The following is a 25,787-nucleotide window of genomic DNA, read 5'->3' as shown; positions in this document are numbered from 1 at the left end:
GTATCTGGCACAAATCAGGCACTCAAAGAGAAATCATTATTACTGTTCACTCTGGAAAAACATATATAAAATCAGTTTAGAAGTCTTAATTTGAATTTTTCTGCTGCATTACCTTTTGTTTGGCTTTGGGGTGTGGGCTGACACACTTCTCTGCAGGGAATGCTGGCTGGGGGAGCCTGTGGCCCCGCTGCCAGGGGAGGGCTATGGTGGTGGCTCTCAAGAGGGAACTGAAGGCTGGGACCTCCTCAGCACAAACCAAGCCTGAAAGCTTGGCAGCAGTACTGATGTAACAAGCTGCTTCAGAAAAGTAAGGTCTCCAGCACAGCCCCTAAAGAAAATTATTTGTATCGAAGTCCAAAAACCTAAAAGTCACTTAAAAATAGTAAATACATTATGACAAAAATCTAAATGTTGTGTCTCCCAAAGTTGGGATTCATGAACATTTTCATGTTCATGTCATCATGTCACATGACAAACGTTATGTTCATTTCATCTGAGGTCCTGCCATCACCTCAAACTCAAGTGGGTCTGTCCTCAGGGCCTGTTTCTCTTCCTACTTCCCTAATTCTCTTGGTCATTCTGCTGGTCATTCGTCATGCTCAAAGCCCTTGAGTCAGTCACTCATGACTGATACTCCCGGCTGTTCCATATCCAGTCAACACTGATCCTGGGTTTCCCTTCAAAATTCCTTGGATCTGTCACCCTCCATTCCCATGTGGAGCTCAGGACATCCACATCACCCCTGAGTCTCACTGAGCTCTCGTTCCCAGCCTCCTGCTGACTGACTGGTTCCCTCCAGTCCCCTCCTGACACCCAGGATGAAGAACTCTCTATCCACATGTGGGAAACCTTTGGGGAAGGGTTCCATTTTCAAACGCCATCAGGCCCAGTGGTTGGGGCCTTCACGGTGTGGCATGCCCCAACCACTCAGGACTCCCCAGTGTCCTCCTTCACTCCAGTCAGCTGGCTCAATGTCCTTCAGCAGGTCCGTGGCTTCAAGTTTCTATCTTCACTGTGTTCTCCCTCCCTCAATTAAAGCCCCAGCTCCTCTCACAAGTCTCAGCTCAGCCCCAGTATTGTGTACATGAATGATAAAATGCAATGTTCAAATCAACAATTTCATAAGACAAGTAATCACTTACCTCATTTTAAAGATGATGCAGTTGAGGCTTAGCTTTCAATAGCCTGTTGAAAGTCACTCAACTGTAAGTGGTGAAGCCTGCCCCCTCCCCCTGCCGCCAACCTTTATGCACGTCGCTTCCTGAAGGACAGAAGGGAGGCCTAAATTGCACAATCCAGCCCCTGTTTCCAGGGGAACAGATGGGGACCACCGTGCCACTGTTCAAATGAGGAATGCTTATTTGTAACGGTCATTTCCCCAGTTACATCACAAGCTTCAGAAAGTCAGAGACAGAACCTTATGCTTTCTGTATACCCTGCCAGAGGAAGTGATGTCTGGCCAGCTCCCTCTTCTGATCTGAACATGCCCTGTTACAAAGTGCTGATCTGCACATGATGTCTGCATCCCTATTTCAACGTCATTGGTTACTTTCAAAGCTCACTCAGCAGGGAATGAAGTGGCTTAGAAGAGATTTCCAAGAAAGGGACAAGAGTGAGGAAGGGACAAAGGAAATCCAGACGTGGCTCCTACAGTCACAGGCTGTGCCACTCATTACCCACATTTCATTCACAACGAATCACATGCCCAGGTTCAGACCTGCGTAGGACATCTGTAATCACAGCAAAGACTCATAGTGCCGCAGTGTCTATATGAAAATTCCCCTACATCCTGTGCTACCACGGAGGCTGTGAGCCCAGGAGATTGTTTCTGACCACCACTCTCTCCCTATCTGTTATAACAGAAAAGCATATATTGAATTGACTCAGAACTGACTGGGCTGATCCAGCAAGAAGCAGGTATTTCCTTACACAGAAGCTGGTGATATGGAGAGAACCTGCTGGTTACAGGGAGTTCTGGATCAAGTATACTGGGGGAAACCACGTTGGTGAAGGATCACTTGGACATGTTTATCCTGGTGTTAATCTCTTGTTTCAGGTCCGATCTCAGCAGGTTCAGTGGTACCCGCTCATCTCTGAAAGCCTTATGCCAAAGGCAAGGCACTCTGACATTGCCAAGTTACGCTTCCTCTGCTCCAAGCCAACTTTATACCCTGGGGTGGTCTCCAAACCACTCTTGTATCTGTCCATTTGTTTTAGTGTACAGAACAGCTTCAAGAACGTTATTTTCCCTGAGCCACTTGAGAGCAAGCTACCAACATGATGTCCTATCACTTGAATACTTTGTGTGTTTTTCCACAAACAACATCATCCTTCAGAACCACAATACAACTACCAATATCAGGCAATAAACATCGATGCATTATTACCGTTTAATTCTAGGACCTACTCAAGTTTTGCTAATAAGCTTTTCAGCTCTAAAATAAGAACTGGTTGTCACTAAAATTTCTCCTAATGTTCTAAGTACTTGTCTCTGCCACAGAGTCCTAGCAAATGCCCAACCACTAAATCCAGATATTCAACTTGCTATAGTAGAAGAAATTCAAGTTTGAGTTGAAGTGCCATCTCTGTTGCATACCTCTGACTAGAAGTGCATTCTCGGAGAAGTCACTTAGCCACTCCAAAGCCGATCTTAGCATGGATATGCCTTCAAGAACCTTGTGAATTTCACCCACAGGAACTACCCCTCCTTGTAAAAAATCATTACTCAAACCAGTGCAAGGGCTATTTAACACACAGCACTGGGAGTCCCTTTTGGCAGCTCTACTCTGCTCCTGTGTCTGGCTTAGAATCACAGAGGTGGGAGTCCTAATCACTGCCAGGTTTCTAATTGGCCTTAGGTATGTATGGTCACTTAGGGACAAATGCTCAAGGAGCAAACCTTGTGGCAGTTCACTTTTGGGCCCAGACGCCTAAGGAAGCGGGTTAACAATGGGCATATGTGCCTTGGATCAGAGGTTAGAGATGGAACTGCATCATTTTATGTAACCCAAGTCAACACCTGGACTTAGCCAATGAGAAGAGTCAACCTTTGGAGTTTTGGTGGGTTTTCTGCTGTTAGGAAGTGGTAACAACACTGTTCTTCAGTAGCCCAAAGGAAAATCTTGAAAAAATACCTCCCTGGGAGCAGCTTCCTCACATCTAAATGTTTAGCACATCACTTTACAACACCTAACCCCAGTGATTTCATAACTCAGGTCACCATATCCAGGCCAGACTATAGCCCAAGAACGCTGCCCAGCTGGGCAGGAGAGCTCCATAGTCGGAGCCCTTCAAAATACTAACGGGGTGCTACTGGCAGCGTGGTTCTTCACCACTCACTGCTCCTTGTAATCTGTGGCAAAGTTCTCTTTGACTATTCATGATCATAAGATGAATATGAGAGGAGATATAAATGTTTTGCCCAAGAGCAATTAAAAGCTCATATTATTTTATCCAATGATAAATTATTAAAGGAAAAGAAGGAATGGTCGTTCTTCCCTGAGAGATTTTTTTTTTTCATGAATGGCATTGCTTTCTCAAAGTCACTCTAACCAAGCATTAGATGTGATTAAATTAATGTACCCCCAGTATCAACATACCAGATAAGTATAAGAACAGAGGAGAGAACTTGATAGAGTTATAGTTACCTGCAATTAGACATATACACACATTTATAACACTGTGACTTTGCTGAGGAGTCTGGTGCTATTTTTCCAAACCAGGCATTTGCCAAGGAATTTTATCATGGGTTTAGGAATCAAGGTAGATTTCCCCGGCAGTACAAATTACAGGTGTGGATGATACTGTGAGTAGCTACTAGAAGCTCAACATGTGCAGTGTAATTTTTGATGCTGTTTTCACTCCTTCTAATGCATAGCAGAGATAAATTCTGATTGGGTAATCAATCTAAAACATACTACAATTCTGACAGCACACTGGTGACAGCAATATAAACAGGAAGCCATGACCACTTTAGCACCAATCTTTTTTTAGCAATGGAGAACTCTGGGAGGCAGGGGAGCTGCAGAAAGTCTTCTCACTTTCTTTCTTGATAACGATGTCCTGTCAAGTCTGGCTGTAGAGACTAAGAAGCCTCTCAGCCTTGGTGATTCTTGTCAGGGGGCCTCCCCTCCCTTTGATATTGCTCAAGAGGACAATGAAAACTCATGCTGAGTAACAAGGTCTCTCTCTGTCCAACCAAAGCAGGGCTTTGGGGGAGCATGATAGATACACTGAAACAAAAACACATACAACAAAGGGGGCACTAGTATGTGGTGATGGAAACATTGACTTTCAGAATATGACTATCAACAGCTACTAACAGATATGGATATTCAAAATATGATTATACATGTATTTTTATTTGTACAGTGCTCAGTACAAACATTTCCAAGGCAGTGTGTGCCTGAGTGGGGACTGAGCCTGGAGGAGAGCTGGTCACTCTCCAGGGCATGTGAGAGTCAAGGGGAGAAAGCAAAGAAAAGCAAACTCTGATTCTATTTAAGGAAGAGCTTTCTAACAATCTGTGTTCTCCAAAAATGGAACTGGCTGACTTAGAAGTTGAAGTGTTCCAGCAGAGCGGGGTGGCCATCTGTCAGGGGCGGGGCGGGGGCCCAGCGCCCAGCACGAAGACTGGTGAGCCAGCCTCCTCTGTTCTGAGAGCCCTCAGCACACAAGCACATTGACCTGGTCACCACTCTGATCACAGCTGCTGGGAAAACTAAACACTGGGTGAAAGATGTGGTTAACAGTTTTAATTTGAGGCTTTGTCTCCTTTCCTTCTAAACACTGAAGTTAAAAAAAGACAAGGTATTCAAGAAAGTTTCTAGATTAAATCAGAGTGCTTGCTTTGCCTTATTTTACTTCCCAATGTTTCACTCATTCAGTTTCTGGACATTTCATTTTTTATGAGAATCTTGAGAATATATATTTTTTACAATGAATAGAAGACAAGACTAGTCAACACTGTTTAGTAGCTAAAAAAAAGGCACTTTGTGGGTGAAAAGATGAAATTGGAAAACATACATAAAATTATTCTCAGGCACTCAAAGTATTTGCCTATTCTTGCTACCTTATTTCTTTACCACAGTTCATTAAGAGTTATAAGCATAGGACAACAATATTTCTTTCCAGTGACCTGCTTGGAAAACAAATATGTCAGTTTACTAGAAAGAGAATCAGACTATTCGTGAAAAACGAAATTTCTACATCAGGCTCAGAATCTCTAATAGCAGGTCAGTAGGTGTGGCTCATACAAAGGCCTGGGTTTCATTTATCTCTCCAAATCATGGGTATAACCTAATCCATAACACAAAAACACTGCCCAGTTAATGAAGACTTTAAATGCTTTTGAAGAGTTAGTAGACTTTTCAAGACTGTATGAGATGAAAGACAAATATTTTGCAACATCTACTACATTCAGTGTATAATTTTCTTTTGTTTTTCCACCTGTCACTTTCTTTTCAAATGAAAAAAAAATTCTCTTGTTAGAAACAAAGAGGAAAAAACTCAAGTAAATATAACATGGGTGATAATACTGACTTCAATATTAATATGCAATAGCAAACTCTTAAGTGATAACCCGCCATCTCATATACAACACCATGATACATAAGGGGGCAACAATAATTTTTTTAAATGGCAGGTCAGAAAGGCCCTCAAAATTATTTTCTCACATAATCTGAAGCAACTACTGCAAGTCAGTCTGATATGCATACAAAATACAAAGGGAAGGTTGGCCACCACTAACTTCAGGTGATTCGAGGTGGTCCTTCCCATCTCCCAAAAGTAGAGAAGAGAAAGGCATGTGGGAGGAAAACTGGACATGAGCCAACAGAGCTGAGCACCCAGCAGTCCCCACCTGAGTGACCCTAGATGGCCTCAGGCATCACACTGGTGCTCACCCCGTTGCCAATGTAGCTGACACTATACAGGACTGTTGGTATGAAATTCCCTGGGTTCAAAGAGCTTCTTACTATCTCCTTCTGTATGCATAAAGGCCAAAGGGACAGGATTTTGTAAGAGAGAAAAGAGTTGATGGAAAGACATAGGCAGAGCTGTTGATATTTTTGGAGGTGGTAATTCCATTTCAGGATCCTCTAGAATGTTGGTGTCAGGAGAGAGAAACATGTGCAGGGGCCCAAGACACATGGCAGTGTCAACTTACATAAGATTCCAAACTCGAGAATCTCCAGAAAATGACAAACGTGACATTTCTCCATCTTGGTGTCTTAATTTTCGGAGATTAAAAAACAAGGCAACTAGAAAAATGTCAGTATTTAAAATAGAACCTTAAAAAACACATGCACACAAAACATAAACTCAAAAGATGAACACTCGCTCCTCAAGAACAGCCAACCAGGCTTCCTCACTCTCCTTAATGGGAAGTAGCTCAGCTCTAACCTGGGTCCTAATGCTGCCAACACTCACCTAGGGTGTCCTTCAGGTTCTTCACCAGGGAGCCCTTCTTCAGGCTGTTCTTCCTCTCCACGTAGTTGGACGGCACATAGCCCGTCCTGTTGGCAGTGTTCCGCACCCGCCACCACGTCTTAGAATCATCCAGCAGCCAGAGACGCTCGTTCTTCTTGATGTCAAGCTCCTGGTCCTGTTGGGCAGTATAGTCCCACTTTGCTATAACAATGACTTCTTCTGTCATCTTTCATGGAGTCCTTCTGCCAGCAAAACATGTGGAGATGCTCATTAGTGAACCACCAAACACTTCATCCTTTGCATCAACTTGAAAAATTACGCAATTGACAGCTTTCATTACAACTTGGCAGCCAGTTTTCTCCTGCATCTTGAAATACTCAATCTTAACATGACCTTCTTTCAATGAGCTTTAGTATTTTGTTTAGAAGTAAACAAATCTTAATTCTGTATACTGGGAATTCTGCATGCTCCACCAAAGACAAAAATAAACTTTCAAAAAATTCTAAGCAACAATATCACAAATAAATGTTTTCACCTAATTAAGCAACACCAGATCCTTATAGCTTATATGTTTACATCCACTTTCATAGTATGTGTTGAATTTTATGAACATATTTAATAATTAAGAAAACACCTAGATTTTTCCTATAAAATGAAAATAAATGTGGTATTAATACAGTGTGGTATCCTGTACTGTATCCTAAAACAGAGAAGGGGAATGAACTAAACACTAGTGAAATCCAAGTAAAGTCTACTTAATGGTGATGTACCAATGTTAATCTCTTGGTTTTATCAAATGTGCCAGGGTTATATAAAATGTTAATACTAGGGGAAACTGAGTGAAGGGTATACAGGAATGTTTTGTACTACCTTTGTGACCTTTCTATAAATATAAAATTATTCTTGAAATCTATACACAGATGTTTATAGCAGCTTTATTCATAATTGCCAAAATTTGGAAGCAATCAAGGTGTCTTTCAGCAGAATGGATAAATAAACTGTGGTACATGCAGATAATGGAATATTACAAAGTAATAAAAAAAAACTATCAGGCCATGAAAACATATGGGGAAACCTTCAATGTATATTACTAAGTGAAGGAAATCAATCTGATTCTCACAAAGACTCTGTCTTTGAATAAAGGTTAGTCAGGCCACTCTGAATCCTCTTCCTAAACTAGGCCTTGACTTTTGTACTTCCATTTCCAACTCTGCACTGCTCAATTTTAACAAGAATCATGCCAAGTTGGTTTAGCCAGAATCTTCCACCCTAACCCAGGTGAAGCCTGACCACCATGATCTGCCTTTAGGAAGAATACTGTTACGACAATTTAGCCAGAATACCCCCTTTAATGTTTCCTGTTAGGAATTTTCCATTCATCTACCCCCCACCTGCTCCTTGGCTGTAAACTTCCACTTTTCCTATTTGTGTTTGGAGTTGAGCCCAATCTCTCTCCTCTACTGCCAAACTCCCATGTACCAGTGCACTGAACAATCTGCCCCAGGGTTATTTAATAAGTGCCATGACTAATTTTCTCTTTAACAATTCCAACTACAGATATTTTTGAAAAGGCAAAACTATGAAGACATTGAAAAACCTCTGGTTTCCAAGGGTGTGTGTGTGGGGGGAAGGATGAATAGGCAGAGTACATGGATTTTGGGGGCAGTGAAAATACTCAGCATGGTATTTTAATAGTGGATACATGTCATCATACATTTGTCAAGATCCATAAAATGTACAACACTAAGGTGAAACTGTAATAATACAATTATTCTAAAATAAAAAGTTAGCAGCCCTGGCCAAGTGGCTCAGTTGGTTGGAGTGTCCTTCTGTACACCAAAAGATGTAGGTTCTATTCCTGGTTGGGGTACATACAGGGGGCAATCGATCGATGTTTCTCACATTAGTATCCGTCTCCGTCTCTGTCTCTGTCTGTCTTTTTCCCTCCTCCCTTCCTCTCTCTATAAAATCAATAAACATATCCTCAGGTGAGGATTAAAACATTTTTATTAACATCAACAGATAAATATAGCATGTTATATATCTAGGGAAGGTATACCTGAATGACTAATATGAATATAATTGTCAAGTATTTCAGCAGCTCCACACTTCTTGGGTAAAATATGGGCCAGTATTTTTTCACCGAGAAAATTCAATATTTAGTTCTTCAATTGACTAGAAGCTTCTTCAAAACTAGAAAGAAAGGTATAATGGAAAGACCACTGACTATAAAACCCCTTCCTCTCTGACACAAAGGAGTTCTCATTATTTCACAGGGATGACTTCAGGATTACAGAGGCAACCTATGCAATGCACACTGCTGCCATGGAGGCGTAAATACCATGACACTTTTCTGCTAGATGCTGAGGAAGTTTATAAATAATGCATGTTCTTCTCTTTTATAAAGTAAGTTCAAAATTTAGAGATAACAAACCTTTGGGGAAGGTGGCAATGTTGAATAAAGTTTATGTATAATGCATACAACAACCAAAAGGATAGAGTTCACACGAAGCTCATCTCCTAAAAGTAGACAAGTTTGTAATCTACTTTCAGAAAATGTCAGTCCATACCACATGCCTCTCTATCCTGACCTGCCTTCCTGTAAAGTTAGATTTTGAAAGTCATAAAGGTAGTTTTTTTCTTTAAAAAAAAAATAATAATGAGAACAGTAATAGGAATGGGACTCAAAGAATACCCCATTAGAATGCCCAGTTTGTTTCTGAGTTCTACAATTTTCAAAAGAGTTTCTAAAAAGGACAGCACATCACTTAAGACCAATCAAAGCAATTTATTAATTTTCTGCATGACTTTAGGTAAGGAGCTTCCCAGGCATGGTGTATTTCAATGCATACTGAACATCCCATGGGAACTTAAAAAATACCAGTGTCTGGGCTTTCCCATCAACTACCTTATTTTTTCGGACCATAAGACGCACCTAGGTTTTAGAGGGGAAAATAGGGGAAAAAATTTTGAAGCAAAAAATGTGGTAAAATATGTAATAACATAAATAACATAATATTTCACCAATGTAAATGTAAACAGAACTCAACAGCAACATTAGCAACCAGTATTCCTCCCAAATGCAGGGGTGGGGGCAGGGGGGGCAGGCGGGGGCGCGAGTCTTATAGTACAAAAAAATATAGGTATATCAGATTCTCTGGGAATGGGGCCTGAGCTTCAGATTTTCACAGCCTGTGACTCTGACAGACCTTAGAAGGGAAAAACCAAGTAAGAAGGACCTGAGTCACCAAATGGTCTCCGCAGGCTGCATTCCTGGTCACTAGACTTGCAGTCTGTAATGAAAACTCAAATGTTCAGTTTAGGAAAGTAAATGATGAGTGTATGGTGGGCACTTGACACACATGAACTCATTTAATCAACACAACACCCCCTTTCAGGGAGGGAAGTGTTACCCTTTAGGAGACTGAGGATGACAGAGACTCAGTGACTTGTTAAATGACAGAATCAGTATATTAGCTCAGGTCTGTTGACTCCCAAATCTGTGCTTATGTGCTCACTCTGGGGGTGGGTGGTTAGGTGAGGGTCTAATGTGTGGTCTGTGTTTTGATGGACATATTCCAACCCAGGAAATCTATGATTCTAGGACAGGTGAAAATATAGAGTTCCTATGTACCTAGGAAAGGCCTGGCTGCTACTTAGCCATAGCAATGGTTTTAAACCTATTCTAATGGATTTATGACAGCTGCCCATCAATTGAAAGCTTCAGGGGGCCAGTCAATCAACAACCTCTTGTTCAGAGAAGTTGGCCAATCAACAAATGCTTTACCCCAGCACTACAGAAGGCTAGCAATCAACAACTACCTCACCCCAGTGAAATCCACTAAATAAAAACCGTCTCACTCCAGAGTTTCTGAATGTCAGCCATCAACAGCAATCCCACTGGCCACATAGTAATCACACATACATAGGTCAACCAATCTACAAACGCTTCTGCTCATGAACCTCAACTAATACCTGATCCTGTATTCCCCTAAAACCTTCATCAAAGGAGCTCTGAGCAGGAGACTGATTTGGAAGCACATCCACCTGAAGCCAACCAGAAACACAGTCAGCTTTTTCAGGAGCAGAGTTGTGGCCATGGATGACTGCCCTCCTGGCTCCTGCTGTAAAATGCCAGAGCACTGCCCTCAGAGATCCCAAAGAGGTGGGAAAGAAGAGTGCCCATATGGGAAGGGAGCAAACATAGGAGTGATGGGAAGAGGTGATGCTGGACCGCTGCCAGGTCACTGGCAGGGAGCTGTGACAAAGGACAGTTGTGGGGAAGGGAACCAAAAAAGGAAACTGATTTCAGTCTTGAAAACTAACAGTCATCGGAGGACACTCAGGCCAAAAAGGTGTAAGCCAGAACCAGGGGTAGGAAGAACACATTACTAAGCAAAAGAATTAAGAATATGTGGCTCCAGAGAGAAATTTAAAATAAAAAGTAAACAGCATATATGTTTCTGGATGTTTCTTTTTAAAAGCTATTTCAATGAGAGGTAATGTGCCCTCCCCTCGCCCCACACCATCGCCCTGCACTCCTGCCAACATTTGCTCTTTCTCTTTGCCAAGAGGGGTGGGAAAGGTGACTGCAGGCCCATTCTGAAGGGTATTGCCTGTTGGGCAATAGTGCAGATTTCATCCTGACACCTTGGGAAATGTCTCTAAGGACCTTATTGTCTTTCTAGAGAAACAATCCTGTTAACTACATCTCGCTAGGTTATGGCTGAGTTACATACTGCTCATAATAGCCTGTGTTCCTACAACATCTAAAAACGGTCACAGATATTTCCAAAGAGGTCTTGGGAATCAAGCTGAACTATTTGGTTATAATGGCAAACAGAGGATATGAGTCAAGAATCTGGGATTCTAAGCTTAGCTGAATCATTTGTGTGTCCACTTCAGACTCCAGCTTATTCTAGAAAATGGGGGAGAGCATCACTGCCTAGCCACATAAGGTACTTAGCAGGAGCACAATAACATGGTACGTGAGAGGCTGGGGGTAGTTCTTACAGACAAGGCTGGAGTCCTGCTGCGCCTTAGCCTAGCGGCCTCCTCTGTAACAGAGGGTGTTAACAGCACCTCACTGAGGAGCTTATGAGGAAAGCTCTGAGCACACTGCCCATACAGAAGGGACACAAGGATGGGAACCACACTTAAAACCCACTGTACACTACAGCACCCTTTATACATATGGGGGTGGTGGTGGCTGTGTTCTAGTGACCCCTTCCCCTTCAGTCAGGATTTACTAAGCACTGACCATACACAGTAGGCAGTCTTCCAAGGCACCAGGGTTCCTTGGTGAGCAAGACAGGCCACGTGTCTGCTCCTTGTGATTCAAGCCCTAGGCGTAGGAGCACCTCCTCAGAGACACTCAGTGCTGGGCAAGTTGCTTCAGCAGCAGCAGGAAACTAATGCAGTGAGTAATTATGCCAAAGCCAGTCCCAAAAGGGAACACTGTCTATGCTTTCCCTCATTTATTACAATACAATGTTTTCCTCTCTTGATGTATATCTGCAAATACTTCAGGAGACCTCAAAGAAGCATTCTCAGAAGCAACTAAAATACCCTATAAATTCTGTATTAAAGTTTCAAGTTGTGTCGTAGATCAAGGACTTGCCAGATGCAGACAAATCTGACAGAAGTTGGCAAGAACCTGTGTATGCTTTGGGGGACAGAAAGGTCAGCTGGTAGCTTTTCACAAGCAGTGTCACTAATCACAGCTAACACACTTCAACTTTAAGTAGGACACAGTATGAAATCTAGTGGCTGTTCCAACTCTGAGGAAGTTAATTAAGCTGTGACAAGAGTCAAGGTCTTACTACTTCCCCAAGGCACAAAGACATACTATAAGTAAAAGAGAAAATAAAGCATAGTGCTCGGCTCAGCACAGCCCTCCTCCACAGAGAGGGACAGGTGCAAGCGCGGTGGACATCGGAGCACTGAACAGGCACTCGGCTACAGACAGGACACTGACACTCACCTGGTCCCTCGGCAACGGCCTCATACATGTTAGTGTCAGGATGGGCGGGGTAGGACAAGATGGCAGCTGAACTGCAACCCAGAAAAGATGGCTGACGTCAAACCAGGGTGCCAGGAGAACCACCAATGATATATTGCCGTTTTGTTCGGAGGGGACCAATCCCCAGCCCCCCCGAAGAGAGCCAACCGAAATAAAACCCTGCCATATTCCCTGTTTGTTTGCGACTTTCTTGGCCCCATCGTGAGGACCGAAAAACCTTGCCCGGGTGCGCAAGCCCCAATGAAGCTCTATACTACCTACTTTTGTGGCTGATTGGCATTTATTCATCGGCGGAGTCTAAGAAAAGCTTTCAGTTAGCACATCAGCTGTTCACAGCAAACCTCTGAAATTACCTACAGATACATTTAATAAATGGGGGAGCAAGGGAAACACAACTCATCCAAATCCACAAAGCTAGGATCCCAAAAACCCTAGAACTGTCTTAACCTAGACCCAGGCTTCATCTATTACCCTCTACTGCCTGGTAGCATTCCTTGGGGGCAGAATTTTGTGGCATAGCTTAGAGAAATTTCAAGGGTGGGGTAGATGCTGATAAATAAGAACCGAGATTCAATTTCATTTTGATAAACTGATAAGTGAAAATACTAAGGGAGAAACAGCAGTAACTCCCAATTCTTCAAGTATATCTGGGAAAGGTTTTATTGTTTTAAAAATATTTCATTAGAGGAGGGGCAAAGGAAGCCCAGACTAATTGAAAGGTAAAAGTTTCCCAATTCCAAAACACTGGGTGCGTGGGGAGCAAGCCTCTCTGCTGCTGTCTTCGGAGCAGATGCCATGCTCCCGCAGCTGCTCCTGCTGAGGGTGGCTGAACAGCACTGGGTCGAATCACTAATGCCCCTGTGGCCTCTGCTCCATGGGTTATTTTGGAGAGGGTCTTTTTATTTGTTTTCAAATTTTATTGGGTAATAGTCAAAGCTTGTGGCCTATAAAACTTCTACAACTCTGATTTTGTGAAGGTTCCCTTTGTGGCCACCGATGTGACCCATTTCTGTAAATGTTCCCCTCCAGTGGGAAAAGGCCAGGGTATGAAGCCCAGTCTCAGCTTGGAGGTGGGTGACCTTGGGGGAAGTTGTTTAACTTCTGTGACCACAAATTCTGCATCTGTAAGTGGGGTCAGGGCTCCTGCGGGGATAAAATGTGACAATGGCTAGACCAAGGACTCGATACCTGGTCCACGTGGAACAAATATCGGACATTCTTGCTTTTCCACTACATTCATTTCGTGCCACTTTGGAAGAGTCATTGGAATGAATGAAGCTTTTACAGGGGTTCAAAAATAGATCTGCACTGGATTATATAGTGCCATTTAAAAAGAGAGAGAAAACTTAAAAATCACAAGAAGACGGATGTTATAAGGTAGGGCCGTACAACTGGGATGTGACGTACCATGAACTCTATTTAGGAGGGTTTACAAAAAGACCCCAGTGGTTCTTGGGTACACCCCAGATCCCACAGTAGTAGATACTAATGATACCAGCTTTTTAGCTTAGAGAGATCTTCATGTGTCCACAGTACTTACTGGAATACATTTTAAAGACCAGGAGGTGTAGGGAAGTTATTTTCAAAGCATAAAATTAAAGTATCCGTTGATGTTTATTCCAGAGAACCAGCAAGTGGAGAAAGACACTTAAGTTTCTAAGGATGGGGGACGGGGAGGGGTCATTGTCTTTTTGTGCTCCTCCTTGGCTGCCTACCCCGAAGCCTGGGGGCCCTGCTGGCCCCTGGCCCAGCCTTGGAGTACTGCGGGGAGCGAGCTCCCCACTGCTGGCTGCAGGGCTCCCCTTGCCAGGATGCTGTCTTATGCCACTGGCTCCACTGCCCACCAGACATCCCAGCACCCCAGAGCAATGGTTACCACTTTCTGAAGAGTGATTACAGCAAGTATTAGCAGAAGCTCATGCACAAAATATACCACATGACTTCTTTTTAAAATTGTGGTAAAATATACTTAAGATTGGTTAAAATGGTAAATTTTAAATGCACAGTTCAGTGGCATTAAGTACATTTACAATGTTGTGTAACCATCACCAACAATCATCCACAGAAATTTCTCATCTTCTAAAACTAACTCCTTCTCCCCTTTCCCCTGGCAACTACCATCCTCTTTTCTGTCTCTGTAAATCTGACTTTTCTAGGGACCTCATATAAGTAAGACTTATACAGGATTTGATCTGTTCTGACTGGCTTATTTCACTTAGCACAATGTCCTCAAGTCTCATCCACATCCACATGTGTCAGAATTTCCTTCCTTTTTAAAAAGCCTGGACCTTCCAGCCAAGATGGAGGCCTAGGTAGATACACTGCCTCCTCACACAACCAAAAGGACAATAACAAATTTAAAAAGAAAAAATTACCAGACCTGTCAGAAAATTGAACTGTATGGAAGTCTAACAACCACGGAGTTAAAGACAAAACATTCATCCAGACCAGTAGGAGGGGCAGAGACGGGCAGCCTGGGTGGAGAGGACTTGTGGCAAGGTGGCGGCTGGTGGACCCGGCGATCCCACATTTGAGTGCAGATAAATTGGGAAAAACAAATGGGGAGCAAAACAGACTACACAACCCAATTCCAGTGTGAAAAAAATAAAGCCCCAAAACTTGTGACTGAAAAAAAATCTGTGGGGTTTGAGGTGGTAGAAGGAGCCCCCAGCCTCACAGGAGAGTTCACTGGAGATACCCACAGGGTTCTAGAACACACACAAACCCACCCACCCAGGAATCAACACCAGAAGGGCCCAACTTGCTTGTGGGTAGCAGGGGAAATGCCTGAAGGCTGGCCCAGAGCAAGCACATTATTCCCTCAGATCCCTTCCCCACAGACAGCAACACAACGAAACCACGTGGGTTACCCCACCCTGGCAAATACCTAAGGCTCTGCCCCTTGTTATAAAACAGGCACACTGAGACAAAAAAAATATGGCCCAAATGAAAGAACAGATCAAAGGTCCAGAAAAAATACAACTAAGCAACAAAGAGATAGCCAGAGATGCACAGTTCAAAACACTGGTAATCAGGAGACTCACAGAAATAGCTGAGTATGGTCAAAAAACAGAGGAACAAATGGAGGCTTAGAAAGTGAAATAAAAGAAAATATATAGGGAACCAACAGGGACAGAAAGGAAATCAGGACTCAAATCAATGGTTTAGAGCAGAAGGAAGAAAGAAACATTCCACCAGAACAGGATGAAGAAACAAGAATTCAAAAAAAATGAGGACACGACTAGGAACCTATGGGACAACTTTAAACGTTCCAACATCTGAATCATAGGGGTGACAGAAGGAGAAGAGGAAGAGTGAGAAATTGAAAACTTCTTTGAAAACACAATGAAGGAGAACTTCCCCAATCTAGCAAAGGAAATAGACTTCCAGGAAGTCCAGGAAGCTCAGAGAATCCCAAAGAAGTTGGACCCGAGGAAGCACACACCAAGGCACATCATAATCACATTATCCAAGATTAAAGAGGAGAGAATCTTAAAAGCAGTCAGAGAAAAGGAGAGAGTTACCTACAAAGGAGTGCCCATAAGACTATCAACTGATTCTCAAAAGAAACCTTGCAGGCCAGAAGGGGCTGGAAAGAAATATTTGAAGTCATGAAAGGCCAAGGACCTACATCCAGGATTACTCTATCCAGCAAAGCTATCATTTAGAATGGAAGGGCAGATAAAGTGCTTCCCAGATAAGGTCAAGTTAAAGGAGTTCATCATCACCAAGCCCTTATTATATGAAATGTTAAAGGGACTTATCTAAGAAAAAGATCTGAACTATGAACAGTAAAATGACAACAAACTCACAACTATCAACAACTGAACTTAAAAAAACAAAAACAAAAACAAAATGAACTAAACAAACAACTAGAACAGGAACAAATTCATAGAAATAGGGATCACATGGAGGGTTATCAGTGGGGAGGCAGAGTGGGGAGAATGGGGGAAAAGGTACAGGGAATAAACAGCATAAATGGTAAGCACAAAATAGATAGGGGGAGATTAGGAATAGTAAGGGAAATGGAGAAGCCAAAGAACTTCTATGTACGACCCATGGAGATGAACTAAGGTGAGGGAATGATGGGGGCAGATACAGGGCAGAGTCGAATAAATGGGAGAAAACATGGGACAACTATACTAGCATTATCAATATAATGCAGTTTTAAAAAAATAAGTAAATAAAAATATAAAATGAGCCCAAAAAAGCCCTGGTCGGGCAGCTCAACTGGCTGGAGCATTGTCCAGTACACCAAAAGGCTGAAGGTTCAATTCCCGCTCAGGGCACATAGCCAGGTTGCGGGTTCAATCCCCAGTCAGGGCACGTACAGGATGCAACTGATGTTTCACCTCTCACAACAATGTTTCTCTCTCTCGCCCTTCCTTTCTCTCTAAAATAAAAAATATCCTTGGGTGAGGCTTAAAAATAAATAAATAACTAAATAAATAGCCTGAAAAATATTCCATTATGTATGTATACCACATTCTGTTTGTCCATTCATCAATCGATGGACACCTGGGCTGCCCCACCTTTCGGCTATTATGAATAATGCTGCTGTGAATATAGGTGTGCAAATATCTTTTAAAGACTGCTTTCAATTCTTTGGGGTGTATACGTGAAAGTGGAATTGCTGGACCATATTGGTTGTTCTATTTTTAACTTTTTGAGGAATCACAAAAATATTTTCCATAACAACTGCACCATTTTACATTCTTACAAGTAGTGCACAGGGTTCCAATTTCTCTACATCCTCACCAATGTTTGTTATCTTGTTTTTTTGACAACAGCCATCCTACTGGTTGTGAGGTACACATAATTTCTTAAGTGAACCTTCTTTTTTACCAGATCCAGAACAGGATTTGTTAGTAGATGGAAATTCTCAAGAAAAATAAAATTTTATACTTTATAATAAATCTAGGGTTTTCTGCTCAACTCCCTTTGCCATCCTTTTTAAAGTGGATACCTATTACCTTTACATCCTTCCTGCCAGGATCAGATTACACCCCCCCCACCCCTATAAAACCACATTACAAAAAATACCTTAAAATGTGAGTCTATCAACCAGTTCTCAAGAGTTAATCACCAAGCAACTCATTTTACTAAGTGACAACTAAGCAAAATGCCTGGATAAAATCACTATTCCAAAGACTAGACTACAAATCAGTACAACTCATTCACGCCTAGGACATTTTACAGAGAAATAAAGCTGGGAACTCTGTTGCTTCAGCTAGAACCTGGGAAATGCTATTTTTTTACACATAATTTACCACTCAAGTCATACGAGTATCCATGTTGTTAATGTTTGTTAGTTAACCCTTCCTCCGTTTCCTTTGTAGGTGTCTTAAATACTCGAGGCACTGGAAAGGAGGTTGTGAAAGTTAAGTGATACCTGAGTACCACCATTTTGGAGAATCACTGTCAGTTAAATAAGCCTTTTTTATTACACAGTATTAACGATAAAACAAAATTCAAATAACTGCACTGGAGTTGGAATCAACAGTCTTAGGTCAGCCAGGAACACATCACAGTGGTGGATAATGAGACAAAATCAGCAGTGGAGAAACACCCTCAAGGGACAAATTCATAGAAAGAGAGTAGAAAAGTGGTTGCCACGGGCTTGGGGGTGGGGCAAACAGGGACAGGTTGGTACAAGGGATCAGCTTTCAGCTCTAAGATCTGAGGATCAAGGATGAAATATGTGACTATATAGTTAATAACATGGTATTCTATAATTGAAATTTCCTAAGAGAGAACTTAAATGTTCTCACCAAAAAGAGAGACAAATATGTGAGGTGATGGATGTGTTCATTAACTAGACCGGCAGAATCCTTTTACAATGTATGTGTGTATCAAATCACCACACCGTACCCTTTAAAAATACCTTACAATTTTATTGGTCAATTCTACCTCAAAAAAGATGAACTTGAAAAAAAAAAGGGAAAAAAGAAAAATACCTTCTATGAAAATGAACACTGATATCTTTGGTGAAACCAGACACTCCTTTAAAATGCCAAGAGAGGGAAGTATTTTCAGATAATGCATACACACTACTCACATAGGAGACAAACAGCCATCGGTCACCATTTTTAGGAATTTATTAGGCCTATTGTTTTCCACAACTAGAAAAGTAGTTGTAACTTTTATAACTTAAGCATCTATTTCATAAACTTATCAAAATATGTCATTAGCTTCCTCAGCTCTTCCTAATGAATTCAGCCACATCAATCAATACTCGACCTTTGTTTTGGCCTTACTTATCACCTATTACTCATGATTCTCTGACTAATTCTGAAACATACAAGGGTGAAAAAAGAAGCACATTAATTAAAAAAAACATACAAGTCTGTATTATTTGGGTCTCACAACTGTCAAATATGATTAAGTTACCAAGATCATTTTAGTTCTTCAGATATACATGGCTTATGCCCATTCTTAAGCATTCTGCATTAGATTTCCCGCTTTAACAGAAGTAGAAGCTACAGAAAGCCCCTCTGTACCTTGCCTTGGGGATGGAGACCCTTGCCCATCATGCTAAGCAGAGAGCCTGGTCCTGGGCAGGCAGGGACTGAGTGCATGAGAGGGGACAAGGGCTACCCAGGGTTTAATCACCACACAGATACCTCTACAAATGTTTTTGGAAAAATAAATGCTAAAATTTATTTCGAGTGTACAATTCTTTTAAGGAAATCTTCCCTATTACTCATGGTAACAGAATGAGGAAATACAGATTTCTAGCATATGTACTAATTTTTTACAATAAATTTTATTTTTTAGAACACTTTTAGTTTCCCTATTATTAACATCTTACATCAGTATAGTATATTTGTAATGATTAATAAACTAATATTGATATATTAACTGGAGTCCATATTTTACTCAGATGTCTTTAGTTTTTTACCTAATGCCCCTCCCCCACTTTTTAATCCTGGGATCCCACCCAGGACACCACATTACATTTAGTAGGCGTATCTCCTTGAGGTCCTCTTGGCTGTGACAGTTTCCTAGACTCTCCTTGTTTCAATGACCTATATAGTTTTGAGGAATATCTGCCAGGTATTTTGTAGAATGTCCCTTAGTTGGGATTTGTCTGATATTTTTCTCTTCATAAGACAGACGTTATGGGTTTGAGGGGAGGATGACCACAGCATTAAAGTGTCCTTGTCACTGCACTGTATTGAGGGTACACATCATCAACATGACTTATCACTGCTGATGTCAACTTCAATCACCTGGCTGGGGTAGTGTCTGCTGGGTCTTTCCACTGTAAAGTCATTCTTTTTTTCCTTTTCCACATTGTGCTGTTTGGAAGGACGTCTCCAAGCACAGCTCACACTTAAGGGCAGGAGTTATACTCCACTCCCTGAGGGAGACTACCTACAAAATTTTTTTGGAATTTTGCACAAGAGACTTGTCTCTCTTCCCACGTTTTAAAAATCTATTCAATCACTTACTTATATGGGCTACAATCCAATACTTATTTATTTTATTGCTCCAATTGTTCTAACGTTGGCTACTGAGTGCTCTTTCAGTTGTATCCTGCGTCCCTTTGACATACCACTATCATTGTATGAGTGTGTGGGAGCATGTGTGTGCTTTGTGTGTAGAGTAGCATGTGCAGGTGTGAGTATACATGAAAGTGCATATGTATGGGTATGCAAGTGTGTGTGAGAGCATGTGTGTTTTGTGTGTAGACTAGTATGTGTGCAGGTGTGAGTGTGTGAAAGTGCATGTGTGTGTGCGCGTGTGTGCGTGTGTGTTGAGCACATTCTTACTTCTGGCACCACAGGATTCTGCAGGTTCACCTCGTGTCTCTTCTGCCCCAGTCTCAGAATCAATATGGCTGATTTCACAGTAACCAGCAGGATCTACATCCCACTTTTGGTACATTTTACACATGAGACTCCTGTATTAATTCTAGTCTAGCTCCTGAGTCACAATGCTGTTGAAGAAAGATACTATTCTGTCAAAATGATAGTATTTGATTTCGAACTAACCTTCCCTCCTGCTAAACAATGCTTTTAAGTAATACTCTGCACTAGTTACCTAACTTACTTCTCTAGTGTCTGCCCTGCTGACTACATATCCCCTCCATAACCATCCCCCTCCATAACCACAGCCACCTTCTCCCACCACCCATTCCTCCCTCAGCCTAGTTCTCCAGGCTCGGTCCCATCCCCACCTCCTCACTAACTTGTGCCAAACCTCCTGATCCCACCTACAGTCTCTGCTGTACATACTTCATGTGACTCCAAGCCTGATTATTTTTACCCTTGAATTAGGTAAGCCAAAGCAAAGTAACACATGTTAAGAGCACTTGCAGAGATCTCAGTGACTATAAATCAGGAGTCTGACAAGGCCACCAAAAGTCTGAAGGGGGCATGTACACATATTCCACACCTGCCTGAGCAGTTGAATATGTAACAGAAGCACTCACAACCTGAGACCAGTCCTGTTTAAGACTTCTGATCACTGGCTCAGGCCAGCCCTTGGTGCTGCCTGGCAACCCACTCCATGTCCCTCTCTGCCTCTGTGAGGAGTCTATTGCAGGCCTTTCTTCTCCACCTACTCCTATCTCCTCCCCTCTTCTGCGGTCTCAGGTGATGAATGGCCTTGCTTCTTGTTTCACTGAGGAAAACATAAGCAGTCAGAAGGAAACATCTATCCACACCTGGGAACAATGTACTGTCTCTCTGTTCTGGGGAGAGAATCTGGGTGTTCTTCCGAGGCCTGTCCTCTGTGCACTGAATACCACCCCCTCTTGCCTCCTGAAGGAATCTGCTCCTACAGTTATCTGCCTGTGCCACTGTGTCATGAATATTTCTCTCCTCCAGGTCATCTTACCTGTACACTGACAGCTGACACTGTCCAACAACCCGTTCCAGAACATGCCTTTCACTTGGCTCCTCAGTCACATAGCCCTGCTCTTCTCTCTTCCTCCCTGACTGTTCCTTCTCAGTCTCCTTGCGGGCTCCTACCTGTGTTTCTGACCCACAGATGCAGGAGTAGCCGGGCTGTCTGGGGCCCCTACTCCATCCCCACTCCCTGGTTGAGTCTATCCATCCTCCTGACTCTGAGCACCACCTCTACCCAGGCTGCTCCCAAATGTAGGTCTCCATTCCTGGCCTCTCCCTGAATGCCAGACTTCTGTTCCCAACTGCCTATTCAACACCACCTGGATGTCTAACATGCACTTCAGACTTAACATTTCCAAACAGAACTCTTCACTCCTCCTACCACAACAGAAATAATCAAATCAAATAAATAACAACAAAAACCTCCTGAGCCCACAATGTTCCCTTCCCAGCAAATGACACAGAAGACAACCCATTCACCCAGTTGCTCATCAGGCCAAAAATCTTAGACTTTTCTCTCACACTTCTCATCCATTTCAGTAAACCCCAGTGGCTTGCCTTCAAAATCTGTCTGGAAACCAACCAGTCCTGGCCCCTCCACTGTGCTGCTCCAAGCCAGCTCCCACCTGGACTGCACGACTTCTTCCTACAGGTCTGGTTCTTTCCCTCCACACAGCTCCAACCTGTTTCCCTAACAGCAGCCTTGTGACAACTGGAAAATGGACAGAGATTTGTGTCGCTGCTCTGTTCACACCTCCCTGTAGCTTCCCATCATAAAGAATATAAACCCAAAGCCAAAAACAACTTGGTCCTGGGCTCTTTCTTCAAACTCACACCCCTGGCTCCTCCTGCCTTGCTTTTCCTCTGAACAACCACAGGAGCTCTGGACCCAGTGCCCCTGCATTCACCACGCTGCCTGGGGCACTGTCCCCCAGACATCTGCACACCTTGTTCCCTCACTTTGTTCAGGATCTGTTCACCTCTCTTTGTTCCCTCCCCCTCTCACAACCCATTCCTGACTAAATCCAACTCTCTGCCCACCCCACCAGGTCTACAATGGCTGCAGCCTCCCCTGCACACCTTGCTCTTTCCTTTTTCCATGACACTGACCAGTATTTTACACATAGTTTTATTGACTGATTGTCTATTTTCCCTCACTCAATGCAATTCTTTGAGGATAAGGACTTCGTCTCCTCATGAACAGAGCAGTTAGAAGGGCCTGAGCCCACAACATACGCAGCAAGTATGTGCAGGACTGAGTGGATGAGGCCTGCAGACATGTTCTCTGCAGCTGTCCAGGGCTTCCTCCACCCAAACCCCTCGTGGTGTCAGCCCTCCTACACCGGAAGTCCTCATTTGCAGTTGGATTCAAATGTAAGAGGCTTCATCTACCACAATCTCACATTTAGCTACAGTTATGCTTATTCTATATAAGGGCTCTTTACTCATGGAGGCCATAGGAGAATTCCAATTAAAAATTTAAATTTTATACTGTTCAGCTACTTTGAGTAAAAGGGAGAAAGCACATGGAATATACATCAATATTCATGAAATACAGATCAATGAATGAAGAGTAAATCTTCTAGCTCTTCCGAACAACCAACTAGCACTGCAATAGATAATGAAAAAGCTTAGAGAAGCTCTTTAAATTACTAAGATGCATCGTCTAAGGCTAGCAAAAATAACCTAAGTACTGTCAATAAAATTCCAGCATTTAAGAACTTTATACTCATTTTTTCCAACCTCTTGTGTTAAAAAAAAAGTTGTTGGAACACTGAAACAACACAAAATGGATAGGGCCTTTCAGTAGGCCTATTAGAATACAAAATACCCTTCTATGTGAAAGCACTCAAGTTCATAAACAGTGGTCCTAGCTGGTGTGGCTCAACAGATTGAGCGCTGGCCTGTGAACCAAAGGTTCACTGATTCAATTCCCAGTCAGGGCACATGCTTGGGTTGCAGGCCAGGTCCCCAGTAGGGGGTGTGTGAGAGGCAACCACATGTTGATGTTTCTCTCCCACTCTTTCTCCCTTCCTCACTCTAAAAAATAAACAAATAAAATCTTTAAAAAATAAAAATAAAAATAAAGAACTGGTATCTAGAATACATAAAAACTTACAATTCAAGAAGAACTAGACCCACAACTCATTTGAAAAGCAAGCAAAAGACATCAATGCACAGAAGGACAGCATAAATGGTGAAAAAACAAAAAAGCTCAACTACTTTCATAGCTGAGATCACAGTGAGATAGCCTTTTACAGTAGATGGAAAACTGAAATACATGATGAGGTAAGTGTCAGGAAGGTCGTGAAGCAAAGGGAATCTCCACATTCTGCTGTAGAGAGTAAAATGGGACGACAATTTGGAATTATGTTGTAAAGGTGAGCACTGACATGCTGTACAAGGCAGCAACTCCACTTCCACTTATTGGCAGGAGAGAACTCTGGCAGTCAGGGGATCTGCACAACAGTGCTCAGGATGGTGTTGCTTATGACAGTTAAAGAAGTGGAATAAATAACCCAGTCAACAGTGATAAATGGGTCTACCGTCACACAACTCAATATTGCACAGCAGTGAAAGAGGATGGCTTCCCCAAATGACTGTCCGAAACCACTCTGGGTAGCAAAAAGGCAAAGGACTAACTATATCCCACATGGTTCCATTTTCATAAAGCCCTCAAACAAGCAATCGAAACAATATTGTTTAGACTTGTGCATGTATATGTTGGAACTAATTTTTAAAAAGAAGGGAAATGAATGATTGAATAAGTAAACAAATGGGTGAAAGAGACAGATTGCTCCAGGAGAATTCTAAATAAATTATGTAGAGACTCCTCCCTCAAAGAAGTGGAGCTTAACTCCCCATCTTAAGTGTAGGCTGCACCTAGAGACTTCCAAAGAGGGCAGCTTGGAACAAGGAAAGAATTACTTCAGCATAGAGAAACCTGACAGGGTGATTAAAGTCAACAATACATTGAAAGTCCGATGACCAATGTGCACTCATGATATGATGCAATAAGAATGGCACTTCACCTCTGTGGTCTTCCCCCCAAAACCCCATAACCCTATTCCAGTGATTTGCAACCAGTGTGCTGCAAGAATTTTTAAAACAAGAGATTCCTGACTATTTAGTCAGGGGCACTGACCTCTTTCCCCTTAGATTATAAAAAAAAAAGGCAACAGCCAACATAACAGGGTGTGGCCAAAAGGGGGGCCTCAAATAGGGATTTGGAATGGGGTCTAAAACTCAAGGTATCCAGGAAATATTAGAAAGATATATAGGATGTCCTCCCCCCTCCCCCACACAGGTGTGAGTTGGGGGAAGGGACACATGGAGCAGGAACATGCAGAGCTGTTTTGTACAGCCACAGCTTTGCAGCTAACCTCTGGCATGGTCATTTAGCATATCTATAGCCTTTAACTGGTTTCATAGATATGTTCAGTAGCTGTGGCCATGCTTTGAACCAGGAAGAAAGGAGTGACTCCCACCCAAGACATAACTGGGAGGCAACTCCCCCTGGTTACAGTGCCTGCGTGAGAGCTTGGAAATGGTTGGCTCCAAGCCACGGGGCCACGCCTGCCCAGACTCACTATGGCAGCCCAATAAAGCTGGAAGGATACAGGAATGCTGGCAGGTGTAGCCGATTGTAGGAGGAGTCGGAAATGGGGCTGCAGAGGAAGACTGGCGCAGGGATTTAAACCCAGGTGCAGCAGCCATTGGAGGGAACCACGAGGCTTTGGCAGAGTGCGGACCCCCACAGCTTTGGCGAGAATGAGGACCACGTGGCTTTGGGGTGCTCCCTTTTGCCATGTGGCTTAGGAAGCAGGAGAGACTTTGCCTGGATAAAAAGGAGTGTAAGGACTTTTGTTGGTGGGCCATAAGAAATGCCACATGATTTTGGATTAACTGGAGATCCTGCCTGGACGGCAACACAGCTGTTGGTGCCAGGAGCCTGAATCACTGCCTTCTACTCCTTTTCCTGAGATATGGTACACCAGATTAGGGCAGAGGGAGAAGGAAGGACTGTGTGCATCTGTAGGTATCCTAAAAGACTTTAATATTTTAATGAAGACATTGGGTCACTACTTTAAGTCTGTGTAGCTTTAAATAAACATCTCCTTTCCTTTCAAAATTCTCTGGCATTGAGAGACATCTTTCCTCTGGTGGTGGGCATAACGAACCTAGTGGGGGGTCCTTTCAGTAATAGTATATGGTAACCCCACCCCAGCCCTGTTCTGTAACACCAATACAAAAATAGCCATTAAGTGTGAATGAATCAAAATTATACATACATTTTTGTCAGAACAGGAAAAATATATTTTTTGGTATACCACAGAACTTTAGTATTTAGTTTATGTGGCCATGAGATGAAAAAGGTTTAAAGCACTGTACTAGTCTAATGATGAGAAAAACACTAGATAAATTCCAACTGAGGGACACCCTTCTCAAAACTGTCAAGGTCATCAAAAACAGGGAAAGCC

At 42.6% G+C, this 25,787-nt stretch overlaps 1 protein-coding gene across 5 annotated transcripts in view; it reads right to left on the bottom strand.

Moving 5' to 3' along the window:
• NCK2 (NCK adaptor protein 2) overlaps positions 1-25,787 on the bottom strand; it is a 149,210-nt gene that overhangs the window by 42,773 nt on the left and 80,650 nt on the right. For 4 of the 5 annotated variants that reach the window (XM_045828119.1, XM_045828122.1, XM_045828120.1 and 1 more), the window contains one exon: positions 6,430-6,671. In XM_045828119.1, coding sequence (XP_045684075.1) covers positions 6,430-6,655 — 226 coding nt within the window. In that variant the 5' untranslated portion in view covers positions 6,656-6,671. Of the gene's footprint in view, positions 1-6,429; positions 6,672-12,412; positions 12,484-25,787 lie in introns of all 5 variants that reach the window. The other variant, XM_045828121.1, reaches the window with a different exon arrangement.

Source organism: Phyllostomus hastatus, unplaced genomic scaffold (assembly GCF_019186645.2).
Source record: "Phyllostomus hastatus isolate PE091 unplaced genomic scaffold, TTU_PhHast_1.1 phas_scaffold_78, whole genome shotgun sequence".
In the NCBI taxonomy this organism is placed as follows: Eukaryota; Metazoa; Chordata; class Mammalia; order Chiroptera; family Phyllostomidae; genus Phyllostomus; species Phyllostomus hastatus.
This window is presented reverse-complemented; position numbering and strand designations above follow the sequence as displayed.